This window comes from Erythranthe guttata, chromosome 12, assembly GCF_056151865.1.
Source record: "Erythranthe guttata isolate IM_541 chromosome 12, IM_541, whole genome shotgun sequence".
Taxonomy (NCBI): Eukaryota; Viridiplantae; Streptophyta; class Magnoliopsida; order Lamiales; family Phrymaceae; genus Erythranthe; species Erythranthe guttata.
The window spans coordinates 2,595,504-2,610,637 of NC_142544.1; the positions used below are offsets into that span (position 1 = coordinate 2,595,504).

Sequence of the window (15,134 nt, forward strand, 5' to 3'; positions counted from 1 at the left end):
ATGGAAACCATTCGTGAATCCACCCCCGCTCTCCTTATCCTTCTACTACTCGTCCAAAACCTCCTCCGCACCTCCGCCGCTAGTGATGTCGGAGTTCATTGGGGCCAAGACGGCAACGAGGGCACCCTCGCCGACACCTGCGCCACCGGAAAGTACTCCTACGTCAACATCGCCTTCCTCAACAGATTCGGCGGCGGCCAAACCCCTCAACTGAACCTCGCCGGCCACTGCAACCAGGGGCGGAACCATGTGGTCCCTAGGGGGGGCTCCCGGCCCTGCAGAAAAAAAATGTATTTAACTATTAATTTATAGACTCAGCCCCCCAAGATTTAAAATTTGTACACTTTTAGCCCATTAAAATATTATTTTCTTTCTCTTTATTCACCCCATATTTTGCCCCCCCAACTAAAAGCCCCTGGGTCCGTGGGTCCGCCCCTGACTGCAACCCAACCTCCAGCTCCTGCCGCGCCGTTGGCGCCGGAATTCGCGCCTGCCAGAGCCGCAGCGTCAGGCTCCTTCTCTCCCTCGGCGGCGGCGTTGGAAACTACTTTCTCTCCTCCAGAGAAGACGCCCGCAGTTGCCCACTCGGCGACGTCGTTTTGGACGGATTCGATTTCGTCATCGTTCCGTTCTACTACGATCTCGTGAAATTTCTGAAATCGTAAGGCACGAGCGAGAGGCAAATGTTCGTAGCAGGCGCGCCGCAGTGCCCATATCCCGATTCAATATTGGGAGCCACGCTTAATACAACGAGCCTTTTCGATTACGTTTGGGTTCAATTTTATAACAATCCTCCATGCGAGTACAGTGCTTCAGGGAATACGAATAATCTGTTGACTTCGTGGATACTTTGGGCGAATTCGGTTAACGCCAGCAAGATATTCCTCGGGCTTCCAGCGGCATCTGATGCCGCCGCGACCGGGTATATTCCGGCTGATGTGCTGACGTTGGAGATTCTTCCGGCGGTTCGAATGTCAAACAAGTACGGTGGTGTGATGCTGTGGTCAAAGTATTATGACGATCAAAGTGGTTATAGTACCGCCATTATTAGAAGTACTATGTGAATTTCAGAAAATAATTTTAGCAACAATAGTTAGCTATATAAGAAACTGTATTTATTTATTTACAAGGTGAGGAAGCTGCTCAAAGTCCTGGATCCCCTACTCAAACTGGAACTGGTATGTACATGCAACTGAAGTCATTTCCCTCAATTTCAACACTTTTAGTTATTTCCGTCAATTTTCCGGTTAAACTACTGGAATTAAGTGTGTTCACCTCACTGCCTTAATTTACGGACTAATGGCAAATTGACAAAAATGACCAAAAGTGTCAAATTATTGGAACATGAGGGACCTAATGTGAAATCGATGCAAACTTTTATATATATACACACACACACAAACACACTAGCAAGCATCACGCTCGTTGCACGTGAAAATATATGATTTTATTTATTATAAAAAATATATAAATTTATAACTAAAAATTGAAATTTAGATGTAATATTTAAAAATAAATAAAAAATGAAGTTAAAATCAAGTAAGAGCAACTTCAATGCTAAACATCAAAATTGAATTATCAAATACTCATTTGATAATTAAGATAATATTTTGATATTAATTGATAGTTTATCTACTTCAACCATGATTATCAAAATTAATAATCGCATGCCACATTGTCAATCCAAATAGTCTATTTGGTTGTTTGTCTTGAATGTTCTGGAATTGTTATTAGACTAGTTTTGTTAACTGTTAATAGACTATTCTGCAAATAGTTCATTAGTATGTACATAGACTATTCTGTAAATAGACTATTCTGCCTAGATAGACTATTCTGTAAATTAACTATTATGTAAATAGACTATTCTGACTAGATTTTTTTTGGGACAAATATAATCAGACATGTTGAAGTTTATAATGGGCAACGACTGTTTGGGCAACGATTCCTAGGGCAAAAGAAGAAGCCGACACCATTAAACGGGATAGTTGTTTTCAGAGGACAAAAGAAGAAGCCGACGCCATTAAATGGGATAGTTGTTTTCAGAGGGCAAAATAAGAAGCCGACACTGACGGAACGACGATACAAGTACCCGTTTTGTTATTTTTCCGAGTTGCGGACAGAAATTGTGAAGATTTTCTTAGGTTGGGGAATCATAAGCACATCAAGAAGATTGGTTCGAACGATAACGCCGCTTCATTGTTTTGGTTTTGTGCTGTTAAAAAATTGCTTAGCATTTGTTTTGTTTTGATGTTTCTATGTTGACATATGGAGTATTTTTTGATTGAGTTGTTTTTCATGAAGATGATTTTGGAATTAGAACTTTTGCACAACGATACATTCTTTTTTTGTAACAACTTTTTTGTTCGACAATATGAATATCTGTTTTGATGATAGCAGGTTTTGGGTAATAACTGTTTTTCGGAAAATAGTTGTTGTTTAGAAATAATTGTTTTTATGATAATAGCCGGTTTGCAAGAAGCTGCATTTGGATAAAATTTGTTTGTTGACAATATCAAAAAGATTATTTCCACAATTTTAGCAAAACGAATATGAATCCAACTATATCCAAATTAATTGTTATCAAAAGACTATTCTGGAAAAATAACTATGTTGTAAAACGGCTATGTTTCAAAACATCTGCACCTCTAAAAATAAATCAACTTAAACAATGTATACTAACAAAATTATAATGACATGATTACATAACAACATTTTAATATATATTACAAGAACAATGTTAAGAAAAAACATTTGTATACAAAATATTATTCATATAATATTCTACATCAACACCCTAAATTTCAAGATCAGCTAGCATATATGTCATAGTTGTGTTGGATGCATTCAGACATGGCCATTTCAAACAAGCAAACTCAGCCAGTGCTTGAAAACTTATGCCAGCAGATCACTTTAAAGAAGCTAACCCTCTGTACTTCAAGAACATGTTCAAACTGCTATCCATCTACAACTAAAAAAGGAGTCAAAAGATGAATAATTAATAAAAAAATAACTACGAACAAAAGACTAGTTAGTGTGCGTAAACTATTAAATATCGCCAAATCGACTATAAATGTATATGGCAAATCGACTATCACTGTTTATTACATTGCTATCTCATTGTTTATTACAACGTATTGGTTACTGGTAAATGCAAAAAATTAATTAACAACAATTCCTCTATGTAATATCATAACTATCACTTTATAAAAATACAAAATCGCCATAGCTAAGCAATTAGAAGTAGATACCAGCATACCTGATCACGATCAGCAGGTTAAGTACAGAGAATATGCTTCTCACTATTCACATTTGCAATTTTAAGTATTTTCTCCTCTTCGACTTTTCGTATTATCACTATCATATCTTGCCTCATTGCCATAAGCAACACTGAGTAACCTTCATAATTTATGTGTTCTCCAATCAAATTCACCCTCTCTACACAAAATTAAAAATCAATTAATTAATTAATTGAAATAAGTAAAAAAATAAAAAGTTTCAGTTCACTAGCATTCAGTAGGATCATGATTCCCAAATCAATACCTTAATTCTCTACACGCAGTAAGCATTAAAAAGTCACCAGAAAAAATATATATGAACGCATAAAAGAAAATTTAAAAACACAATATGAACGTAGCTACAATGAAAATCGATTATAATGACTATTCAATAAAAATTGGCTATAACGACTCTGCAAAATCAACACAAAATGACTCCCAACTTAAAAAATCGAATTTAATACAAGGGGGGTTCTCACTAATTATTTTAAACACTGAGTAACCTTCATAATTTCTGTAAATTACGAACATGTTACTGCAAAACAATAGTCGTGTTACATGCATAACACGACTATAAAATCTCAACATAATCAACACAAAAAAAAAAAAAAAACTCCTGTATTCATACATAACAACATAAATAGTCTGTATGCTATCGTTCGCACAAACAACGAAACAACAGTTCGCATATATGAAAAAAATTACAAACCACTTTCTGCAATTAGATCAGAATCACCATAGATATGAATCCAAATTTGATGCATCGAATCAGCACTCAAAACAACTGCGTTGCAAACACAAAAAAAAAAAAAAAAAAGCTCGCATTCTTCAATTACAGTCGCCAACTCTCTGAACGGAACGAGATATGAATCTCAACGCGCGCCTTTGGAACGGAACGAGATATGAATCTTAACGCGCGCCTTTGGAACGATTCAAAAATTAACACGATGTTTGAGAGAGATGAGACGGTTATGGAATATGCCGGTATATCGTGATCTCAAAGATTTTCTTCAAATTACGTGTTTAAAATAAATTAATTACACAAGGGTGAAAATGTAAATGTCAATTATATAATTAATCATAAAAAATCGAATTTAATACAATGGGCTTTTCACTAATTATGAAAAGGGGGTTATATCCACCCTAATTTATGTAAATGATGTGGGGGGTTCTCACTAATTATCCCTGAAATTTATGATTATCATATGCTCGTTTCAATTCCAAGTATATTTTTAACAATAATAATCATGTTTCAATACCATTTTATTTTATATAAATGAAAATTGATTATATAAATATAGCATTTAAAAAGGTAAGACACATAAAACAATATCACATTATCATATTTGTGGAATATACGTAATAAATATTATATAATAATTTGATGATGCTAAAATGTAGATCATCTAGGGTAGTATAGAAAATGAGTTGGGAGAGCAAAGCGGATCAGTAGCTTCACAACTTGATGATCCCGAGGTCCCTGCAAAATGAACACACGTGAACTACGCCGGGGGTTGATCCGGCGGAAACCCCTCCGACGCTCAAGTCAGATATTCGGATCGTGGAGATGGTAGAGAGAATTAAGCTCTAGATTCTTGGTAAATAATAAAACGTACCTTTACAAACGAGTAAAACATCTATTTATATGTTGCTGATTGGATTGGGCTTATTTTGTTGGGCCCAAGCCTTACTTTGAAGGTGCTTGGGCTTTCGTGTGTCGGGCCTATTTATTAGATAATTTAGGGCCCATTGGCTCGGCCCAATCAGGTATATCATTAAGCCCCCCAACTCTCGAGTCGAGATGGGAGACATGTTTAGGGGAATCCGGCTCGTGTCGAGAGTTAGTTGTGTCGTGGCTTGATTATTTGTCGTTGGCGTGGAATTAATCTCCTTAATTTAAATAAGGGATAATTGTATTTATTTGGCAGCGAGGTATATATTGAAGGGTTTTAAATAATACACCAGAGCCAGATAAATAGACTCCTTTTGCGGTGGAAAGAATTAAACTTCAACTTCTGCGTAATAAATATGGGTATGTATTTTTTACTCTAGGTCTTTTCTCATCTTCTTCTTTTATTCTATAGCGGTAGAGTAGAATTTTTTTTTTTTGTTTCTTGATTGTTTCTTCGGGGAGAAAAAAAAAGTTTCACATGTTGAACTCGGGTAATTCGAAATCTTTGTGGATTAAACTTCGAGATCCGGTTGAAGGGGGCAAGAAAACTTTTGGTACAGTGGGTATGGAACGCGAAAAGCCTGAAGCCTCCGGTGCGGAAATCGGATCTGCGGTAGTAGGTTCACGAATTATTGGGAAGAGGTGCAAAGTAAGTGGCTCGGAGGCCGGAGTCGGCTCGAGCCGCGTAGCTGGGAGTCAATATCGGTGTGAGGGTGTGCGTTTCGATGCGGAGGTGGAGCCGAGTGAAGCCGTGGAGCCGACGGCTTGCACCCGGACCGAGGAGAGGAGGGAGAGAGAAAGCTGGCCACGTGGGCCAGCTGCTGATGGACGCGCGTCGGGCGTGGGGCAACACGCGCGCGGGATTGGGCCGTGTCCCGACGCGCGCGTGCTGGCAGGGAGAGGTGGCCGGGCTGATGCGCGCGCGCTGCCCAATCAAGGGGCGCGTGCGCGCGCGTCGATGGAGGATGGAGGAGCTGGTGACGCGCGCGTGCTGCCCAATGAGGGGCGCGTGTGCGCGCGCGTCGCTGGGGGGAATGGCAGCGCGTGAGCGCGCGTCGGAGGGGAGGGTTAATGCGCGTGAAGACGCGTCAATCGAGGGGACGTGCGCGCGTGAGAGCGCGTCTAGAGGTCTTTTTTGGCGCGGTTCGTTCGATCGGGTCAGGCACAGCGAGGAGCGTATTGATGTTGAAGATGGTGTGAATGTGCGGAGTTCCGTGAGGCGAGAAATCATTGAATCTTGGAGTGACGATGTAGGAACGAGTATTCATGTTCGTGAGCAAGTAGATGGAGTTGTAGCTAGTAGTCGTTATTCTCGACGCCAAATCGTGGATTTTGGGAGTGATAGTGATGATTCTGATCAAGCACCTTTGGCGAGTGATCATGCGGTGCCAAGTAGTGAAGTTGAGCTGATGGTCGAAGAGGAGGAGGAAGCTATTCCGCCGGGTGATGTTGAGATTGATACTAGGAGGCAAAAGAAACTTAAGTCAATTAATTTGGACTTAGTTAATTTTGATAGTAAACTGACGGAAGAGCATTTGCAGTCTATTCGTCGTCTAGTTGGAGCACCTCGAAATATCGAGTTGTTGTTGCCTCAGAAGGGCGACCGGTTGTATTCGCCACCCGATGGGTTTTATACGGTTTTCTTGGCGTACGTGACGTGTACATCTCAGAATACTCCGCATCCGACCTTGTTGAAGATTTGAGAGGAATTCAAGATAGGGTATAGTCAGCTAACTCCCTCTGCTGTTCTGATGTTCGAGGCGTTTCACCATAGAGTGTCTCGAGTAGGTTTGCCTGTGACTGTGAGTTTGTTCAAGGCGTTATTTACGTTACACCGGCCCAATAAATGGCCTTTCTTTTGTTTTCATCCTCGCGTTCCCTATCAATTTTTGAAGAGTGTGAAGTTATCCTTGGGTGAATGGAAGTCGCTATTCTTTTATGTGAGGGCCCCCTCTTTCGATGTCCCTTTAGTGTGGAGACATACGTGTGAGAGTTTCAAGATTACCGCCAATATGGCGAAGAGGATTGAAGAGTCTAAGTTGTGTGATGTGGAGTTTGATCCTAGGTGTTTGATACCGAAGGTGAAGGATCAGCACCATATGTCTTTTTGTTGCACTGACCTGGGTCCTTTTTTTTTTTTTTTTTTTTAGTTCTTTGCCTGTTTGTATTTCATGTCTCTTATATGGTTGTTTTCTTTTGTAGATGGGGGTATCACCTTCGCAGCACTTCGAGCTAAGGCGAATGGGACGTCGAAGAAGGCATCGAAGAAGGTTCCCTCTACGTTGGGAGGTTCTTCGAGCGGTTTGCCTCGTGAGACGGTCCATGTAGAAACTCCTCGAGTGATCGAGGATGACCGTAGCAGTGCTGGTGAAGTGGAGGGGCGTCCACTTTCGAGAGACCGTGGCAAGGGAAAGAGGGTAGATACCGAGTATGTGGCTGTGCCTAAGCGTCCACGGGTAGATCCAGAGGAGACCTATGCTTTCCATGGTGGGGCAGGGAAACAGTTGTTTACCTTTGGCGTGAACCGTGAAGGGAAGGAGTCGTATTGGGATGTGTCGGACCATGATCTACCGATGTTGCGTACCGAGGGATTCGTTCGGGAGTATGACCGTGCTCGGATGTCTGGTAAGGGTCCTTCTCACATGTTGGAGTTGGTTGGTGAGGACATATGCCGGGTGAGTACTTGTTTATGTTAAATCAAGGTTTTATGTTTATTTACTCTCTTTCTTGTATGGAATATTAATTTAATATTTTTTTTTATTTTTTTATTATTATTTTTTTTAGTTGGTGGCGACTTGGAGATATCTTATGGAGCAAGATGGGAACATGGAAGCTAGGAAGGAAGAGGAACGGGCTGGAAGTCAGGCGCGTGAAGATGAACTTCGAAGCCAGTTGGAGCTAGCGCAGTCCGATCTTGCTCAACGAACGGAAGAGCTTGCTCAGAGGACAGAGGAGCTCGAAGTTATCCGAGGTGATGCGAAGGCGTATAAGGACGATGTTCATAAGTTGAACGAGTGTTATAACCAGCTTAAAGAGAAATACGAAGTCGAGAAGGCGACGGGGAAGAGGTTCCTCGCGACGTTAGGTGGTGCGGCTTATAGGGAGTCCATCGTGGAGGAAACCAAGCTTAGTTTCCGAGGTAGTGATGAGTGTGCTGCTATGATTGAGGAGCATGCGTTGGTTGTGGTCTATAAGCCATTAGTGCGTGCTTGTCGCAAATATCTTCGCGATGCGGTTGGTATCAATGAGAAGGTGATTCGTGGGATGGAGGCTGGTATCTCCGATGAAGAGGATGATGAGATAGATGTCGACGAAACAGGCACAGAGCTTGTGGATGATATGGTTGCTGATGTCCCCACTGTGGGGGCGTCTTCCGCCCGTGGTGGGGGAATTTTGATTTATTTGCTAGGATAGTTAAACTCTTTTTTATTTATTATTTGCTATGGATTCTTAGTTTTTTTTTTTTTTTTTTATCGCTGATGTAGATGGGTATGTCCACTACTATTTCGTTTGAATTTCTTCATTGTTTGACATTTGAAGTTTTGATATTTAGTTATTTATTTTGACATTGTCAAGATTTTTTGCGTCGCTTATGTGTATTAACATTTGGCGTTGTACGCGATGTACTTGAGGAGGGGATCAGTCTCCCAAAGTTTTTGTTGAGGGTCGTGCCCTTTGTCTGGACCACTTGGGTCTTAAATATATTTGTCCGTGGCCACGTTTTAAAAGTAGCACCTTGTGAAACAGATAAAGGGACTTAGATAATCCAGCTAGCCAGGCTATACGGGTTATCTAAGTCTCTCTAAGTGTTTGTATGGTGGTATTGAATTGGACTCATGGTAAGAGGTAACTTGTATAGATGTAAAGGCGCAGAGAGTAAAGCAAAAATTGTGATTTATTCAATGATAACAAAGGAGAATTGTTACAAGCCTGTGTGAGGCGAATGTAAATAAATAGCTAATGCGATAGGCCTACGTGAGGCGAAGGTAAATAACTACTGCCAAAGCAAATAAATTGACTCGATAAAAATTCTTCTAAGTGATTGTACTGCGCTTGTTCTTCTTCCACGTCTTCCTTGTACTCGTTCGTTTCGCTGTGCTGATGGTAGATTGAATTCATTTGGCGTCTCTATGCCTGTCAAGTATAACTGAGAAAAAAGGAATTTTGTTTAAACATTTGTATTGAAGACTTAGTAATTGAAGCTGGGGTGATGTGCACTGTAATTTCACGTACCCTACTATGGGGATTGTTTTTTTTCCTCGCACTCCAAGATATGAGATCAACTCGTGAATTGTTGTGAGTTGCTATGTGATCATGCCTGTTAGTGGAATTATTTTATCAGGTTAGTAAGAGTAAACAAGAGTATGCGTGTGTTGTATGTTAGTTGAAGTATTATTACCCTTGGCGATGTGGTATAGAGTGTCTTCGCTCTGTGGGCCATTGCTTGAGTAATATGCATCCCCTCGTAATAGGTTCTCAATCTGTAAGAAGATGATGAGATGTGATTATGAATTGTTGATGTAAGTAAAATTACTAGCCCCCCAGTTTAGATGGGATGTTACGGACCTCGTTATGTAGTAGAAAGTTTTTAAGTATGTAGAGACAGCTTTGCGAGACGAGTGACGTGGAAGGTCGCGGAGCCTGCATGGGTAGCAATTTGTAAGTGACTTTCATATAGGAGGGGTATGGGTGGTGACTTCAACGGATCTTAAGTAAGGTAGATGTATACCTTAAGCGTAGAACCGTTTGAGGTTCCCTATATTCCATGTTCTAGGTATAGGGTGTCCGTTAGTGTTCTCGAGGCGATATGCTCCAGTGTTGACCACTTTTGTTATTTTGTATGGTCCTTCCCACTTTGGATCGAGCTTACCAATGGGGTGAGAGGCTTCAGCTTTTCGGAGGACTAAATCTCCGACTTGAAAGGATCGAGGGCGGACCTTTGAGTTATAGGACTTGGCCATGCGTGATTTATACATCTGTTGCCGGATGCATGCGAGCTCTCGTAGCTCATCTACGAGGTCTAGGCTTCCCCGCATAGCTTCTTCGTTAGCTGCCGGATCATAGTTGGTGATTCGCCAAGATGGTTCTCCGATTTCGACGGGTGCGATAGCCTCTGTACCGAAAGCTAGATTGAAGGGCGACTCTCCGGTTGCTGCTCGTGGGGTTGTGCGATAAGCCCATAGTGCGTTAGGCAATTCTTCCACCCACTTCCCTTTGGCACTTCCAAGCCTTGTTTTAAGGTGTTGGAGTATGGTGCGATTCGTGACCTCCGTCTGGCCGTTAGCCTGTGGATTGGCTACGGATGTGAAGAACTGTTTGATGTCCAAGCCGAGGCACCAATTCTTTACTTTGTCGCCACAAAATTGGGTTCCGTTATCTGAGATAATGGAACGTGGGATCCCAAAGCGACACACGATGTTCTTCCATAGGAATTGGATGACTTCTTCTTCTCGGATGCGTGCTAAGGGTTCAGCCTCCACCCATTTGGTGCAGTAGTCCACTGCTACAATGAGGTATTTGCGTCCTCCTATGGCGGGCGGGAATGGTCCAACTAAATCCATTCCCCATTGGGCGAAATGGATGGGGCTGTCAATCGGTTGCATTAATGCCGCTGGTAGGTGAGGGATATTGGCATGCTCTTGGCAGGGCTTACACTTCCGGACTAATTTCTTTGCGTCTTCATGCATCATTGGCCAATAGTAGCCTTGCCTCAGTAGTTTGAGAGCTAAGGTTCTCCCGCTCAAGTGATTGCCACAGATGCCTTCTTGTACTTCTCTAAGTACGTAATCCGCTGTGGTCGGGTCGAGGCACTTGAGATAGGGGAATGAGAACCCTCGTTTGTACAATTTTTCTCCCACTATGATGAAGCGAGCGGCTCTCGTTTTTAACTTTCGTGCTTCAGTGGGATCCGTTGGAAGTTATCCCTTCTTGAGATACTTCAGGATTGGAGTGAACCAGTATGGTTCATCCTCCTCGGTGTACTGTACTTCAGTGGGTGAAGTTATCTCCGGCTGAGGTGAGGTGAGGAGAGTTACCTTCCGACTTCCGATGCTGGCCATGGAACTTCCAAGCCTAGCTAATTTGTCAGCGTGGATGTTATTGGAGCGGGGCACTTGTTTAATTTCGTAGCTCTCGAACTTGGATAATAGAGTGTGTGTGAGAGCTAAGTATTTGGCCATGGTGTCTTCTTTGGCCTCGTAAACTCCGAGTACTTGGTTAACGACGAGCTGAGAGTCGCTTTGGATTAGGAGCTTGCGCGCTCCGGCTGCTAGGGCGAGGCGGATTCCCGCTATCAGTGCTTCGTATTCAGCGACGTTGTTTGAGGCTGTGAATTCGAATCGCTGATCATATTCGAACTCGTCTCCTTAAGGGTTCGTTAGGACGATACCCGCTCCACCTCCTGTGGCAGTGGCAGATCCATCGACGCTGACAGACCAAGTAGGTAGAGAGGTGCTTTCTTCTACTGAGGTCATTTCGACTAGAAAGTTAGCCAATACTTGCGCTTTGATAGCGGGGTGGGGTTTGAATTCGACCCCATATTCACTTAGCTCTATCGCCCATTTTGCTAATCGCCCGGATGTCTCGGGACTCCTTAGTATCTGCTTCAGAGGATAATTGGTGAGAACCACCACTTGATGTGACTGGAAGTAAGGTCGAAGCTTCCGAGCTGCGTTGATGAGGGCGAGAGCGAGTTTCTCCATGTTGGTATAGCATTGCTCAGCTCCTTGGAGGGCGCGGCTTATGTAGTATATGGGTTGGTGGCCTATTCCTCCATCTCGGATGAGGACTGCGCTGACGGCATCAGCTGAGGTAGCTAAGTACAGTAGAAGGGTGTCTCCGGGTTGAGGTTTTGTGACCAAGGGTGGTGATGCGAGATATGACTTTAGCTCAGTGAAGGCTTTTTGACATGCCTCATCCCACTCGAACTTTTTTCCTCCCCTTAAAATTTTGAAGAAGGGGAGAGCCTTGTCTGCTGACCTAGAAATGAACCTATCCAGAGATGCCAAACAACCATTAAGCTGTTGGACTTTTTTGATAGATGTTGGTGGAGCCATTGATGTGATTGCTTCGATTTTAGCAGGATTAGCTTCCATTCCCCGCTGTGAGATCATATATCCCAAAAATTTACCTCCCCAAACTCCGAACGAACATTTGAGGGGGTTGAGTTTCATCTTATATCTTCGTAAGGTGGTGAAACACTGATCCAAATTGGTTAAGTGGTCTGATACCTTGACACTTTTGACGAGCATGTCGTTGATGTACACCTCCATATTTTTACCGATCTGATCTGCGAACATTGTGTTCACTAGACATTGGTAGGTGGCTCCTGCATTTTTTAACCCGAATGGCATGACTTGATAGCAGTAGATGCCTTGGTCAGTGATGAAACTAGCCCTCTCTTGATCTTCTGACGCAAGTAAGATCTGGTTATACCCTTGGTATGCATCGAGGAAGCTTAGGAGCTCGCACCCCGAGGTCGAATCGATGAGTTGATCGATTCTAGGTAGAGGAAATGGGTCCTTAGGACAAGCTTTGTTGTGGTCAGTGAAGTCTACGCATAATCTCCACTTGCCACCCGGCTTGGGAACGAGTACTACGTTCGACAGCCATTCAGGATACTGAACTGGTCGTATGTGGCCCGCTTTAAGGAGTTTTGCCACTTTCGCTTTGATATGCTTGTTGCGTTCGGGACCAAATGTCCGTTTCCTTTGTTTGACTGACTTCAACCTTTTGTCGATGTTGAGCCGATGCAGAGCTACCTGAGGAGGAATGCCCGACAAATCTTGGGCTTTCCATGCGAACACATCTCCATTGTGCCGCAGGAAGTTGATTAGCTGCTGCTCCGTGGTTGGATCTAGATCAGATCCTATTCGTATGAGCTTGGAAGTATCTCCGGGAGTGAGCTCTATGAGCTTAAGCTCTTCGACGGCTGCTAGCTTGATGCTGTCATCTGGTACACTAATAAGAATTTATTTATTATACTCAATTATCGCGTTGACCCACTTCCGTTTATCGGATTTTTGGGTGGCGTCTCCCCTTCCGGACGATTTAGGCTTCTTGGAAGGTTCTCGTAGGGCCCTTGCATAGCACTCTCGGGCGAGACGTCTATCTCCAAGTACTTCCCCCATTCCATAGGGAGTAGGGAATTTGCACTTCTGATGGTAGGAGGAAGGTACTAACTTGAATGTATGGATTGCTGGCCTCCCTAAAATGATGTTGTAGGGAGATGGCTTGTCGACGATGAGGAATTTGATTAGCTTGGTGATTCGACAAGGGTCTTCCCCTAAAGAGACGGGCAACTCTACCTCTCCCATGGACAAAATGCCCTCTCCTGTGAATCCTTTCAGGGGCGTGGAGATGGGACTAAAACGGGCATTATCTATGCCCAGCTGCTTAAAAGCGTGGAGGTACATGATGTCGGCTGAGCTCCCACCGTCCACTAATATATTCTTAACCAAGAAGTTGTCCACCGTTGTTGTTACTACCAACGCATCGACATGATCTTCATCTAGGCCTTCAAGATCTGAGGAGTTGACGACTATGCTATGATCAGGTCTTCGCATTTGATAGATACGTGTGGATGGAGAAGCATGTTCTTGATTCATACGTCCTGATCGAGCGAGCGTGCGTCTTGCATTTTATGAATCGCCACCTGCCGGTCCTCCGGAGATAAAGGAGATGATTCCCCGAGTAGGTTGGTTATCATTGTTATCTGGGTGGCATCGATGACCCCCTTCCTCTCGTCGTTGTTGTTGATCTCGATTGTTATCTCGGCGTGGAAGATCATCACGGCGCTTATTTCGAGGCTTATCGATGTATTCGCCCAAGTGGCCTTGCTTGATCAGCCTCTCAATCGCCACTTTGAGTTGTGCACATTCCTCAGTAGTATGTCCTCTATCTTTATGGAATCGACAGTAGCGATCCGACTTTTCTCGCTTTGCATTTGGCTGCATAGGACGTGGAGGCTCTGCTAAACCTTTTTGTTCTATCACGTGAAGGATTTCAGTGAGGCGAGTATTTAGCGGAGTAAACCAATTGTAGGAGGAAGATGGTTGACCTTGAGGTGGAAATGGTGGACGTCGATCATCCCGCCTCCTATTGTCCTGACGGTCATCTTCCCTTTTCCTCTTAGGAGGAGCATGGGTAGAGGCTTCCTCTATCCGGACGTATTTCTCGGCTCGATTCAACAACTCCTCTAGGTTGCCTGGGGGCCTTCCGGCGATAGATTCTTTGAATCTACCCGGCTTCAAGTTCTGTTGCATAATCCCGGAGAGCATGTCTTGCCCTACACTGGGAACTTCATGGACGGCTTCTACAAAACGCTTGATGTAGTTGCGGAGCGTTTCGTTATCTCTCTGTACTACAGAGAAAATGTGGGCTGAGTCTTGGCATACTGCTTGTTGATGGCGAATTGGTTGGTGAACCGTGTTGACAGCCGAGCGAAGGTGTCAATCGATCCTACAGGTAGAGAATTGAACCAATTCATTGCTCTCTTGGAGAGAGTGGTGCGGAGCATTTTGCACATCGCAGCATCCGTTAGGCCATATAAATCCGCCATGGCGCTGAATTTCTCTATATGCTCCTGTGGGTCGGTGGTCCCTTCAAATTGAGGTAACCCCGAGATCTTCACTCCTTGAGGTAATACCTCGTTGAGGATGTCTATGGTGAAAGGACTGCGTCTTATTGGGACGGGCATTCTTTCGCCAATTGGATTGTTCAGTAGGTGGCGGGATATTCTGCTGTTTACCTCGCCTTCTCCTTCATTAAAGAGATGGACTCTCTGTGGAGACGCATTCCCCCGTGGGTGTGAGCGTTGACGATGCTGTCTGGGCTGTGCCCCCCTATGATTTGTGGATAGCTGCACTCGGAACCGTGGGTCCGAGGTGGAAGAGGAGACACTTATTTGATTCTGGATTGGCGGTGGGGTCACAGGTGGCACTATAGGTGGAGCTGGCGCTGGTATCGCATTGGGAGTGTTTGCTCCCATCGTGGCGATATATTGAGTTACGGCCTCCGTGGCGGCGCGAGTTGATGCTTCTGCTATCATGCGTTGGAGCGCGTCCTCGGTTATTTGAACCGTTCGAGGAGCAGGGAGTGGAGGATCGGCGACTGGTGGGTCCCGATGAGGGATCACCTGAACCTCGCGAGGTGGGTCCGCAGCACGTGGAGGAGGTGGCTCCGCGGCA

At 43.8% G+C, this 15,134-nt stretch overlaps 1 protein-coding gene and 1 pseudogene across 1 annotated transcript; one reads left to right on the top strand and one right to left on the bottom strand.

Annotated features, from left to right (window-relative positions):
• On the top strand, positions 1-1,064 carry LOC148766208 (acidic endochitinase-like; annotated as a pseudogene).
• A 9,801-nt stretch (positions 1,065-10,865) lies between these two features.
• LOC148766209 (uncharacterized) lies at positions 10,866-13,553 on the bottom strand. The gene is made up of 4 exons (XM_088826813.1): positions 12,952-13,553; positions 12,338-12,906; positions 11,336-12,274; positions 10,866-11,272 (listed from the first exon to the last, which is right to left on the bottom strand). Exons 1-4 carry the CDS (start codon positions 13,551-13,553, stop codon positions 10,866-10,868), a joined length of 2,517 nt encoding a protein of 838 aa, XP_088682939.1.
• Between the last annotated feature and the right edge of the window lie 1,581 nt (positions 13,554-15,134).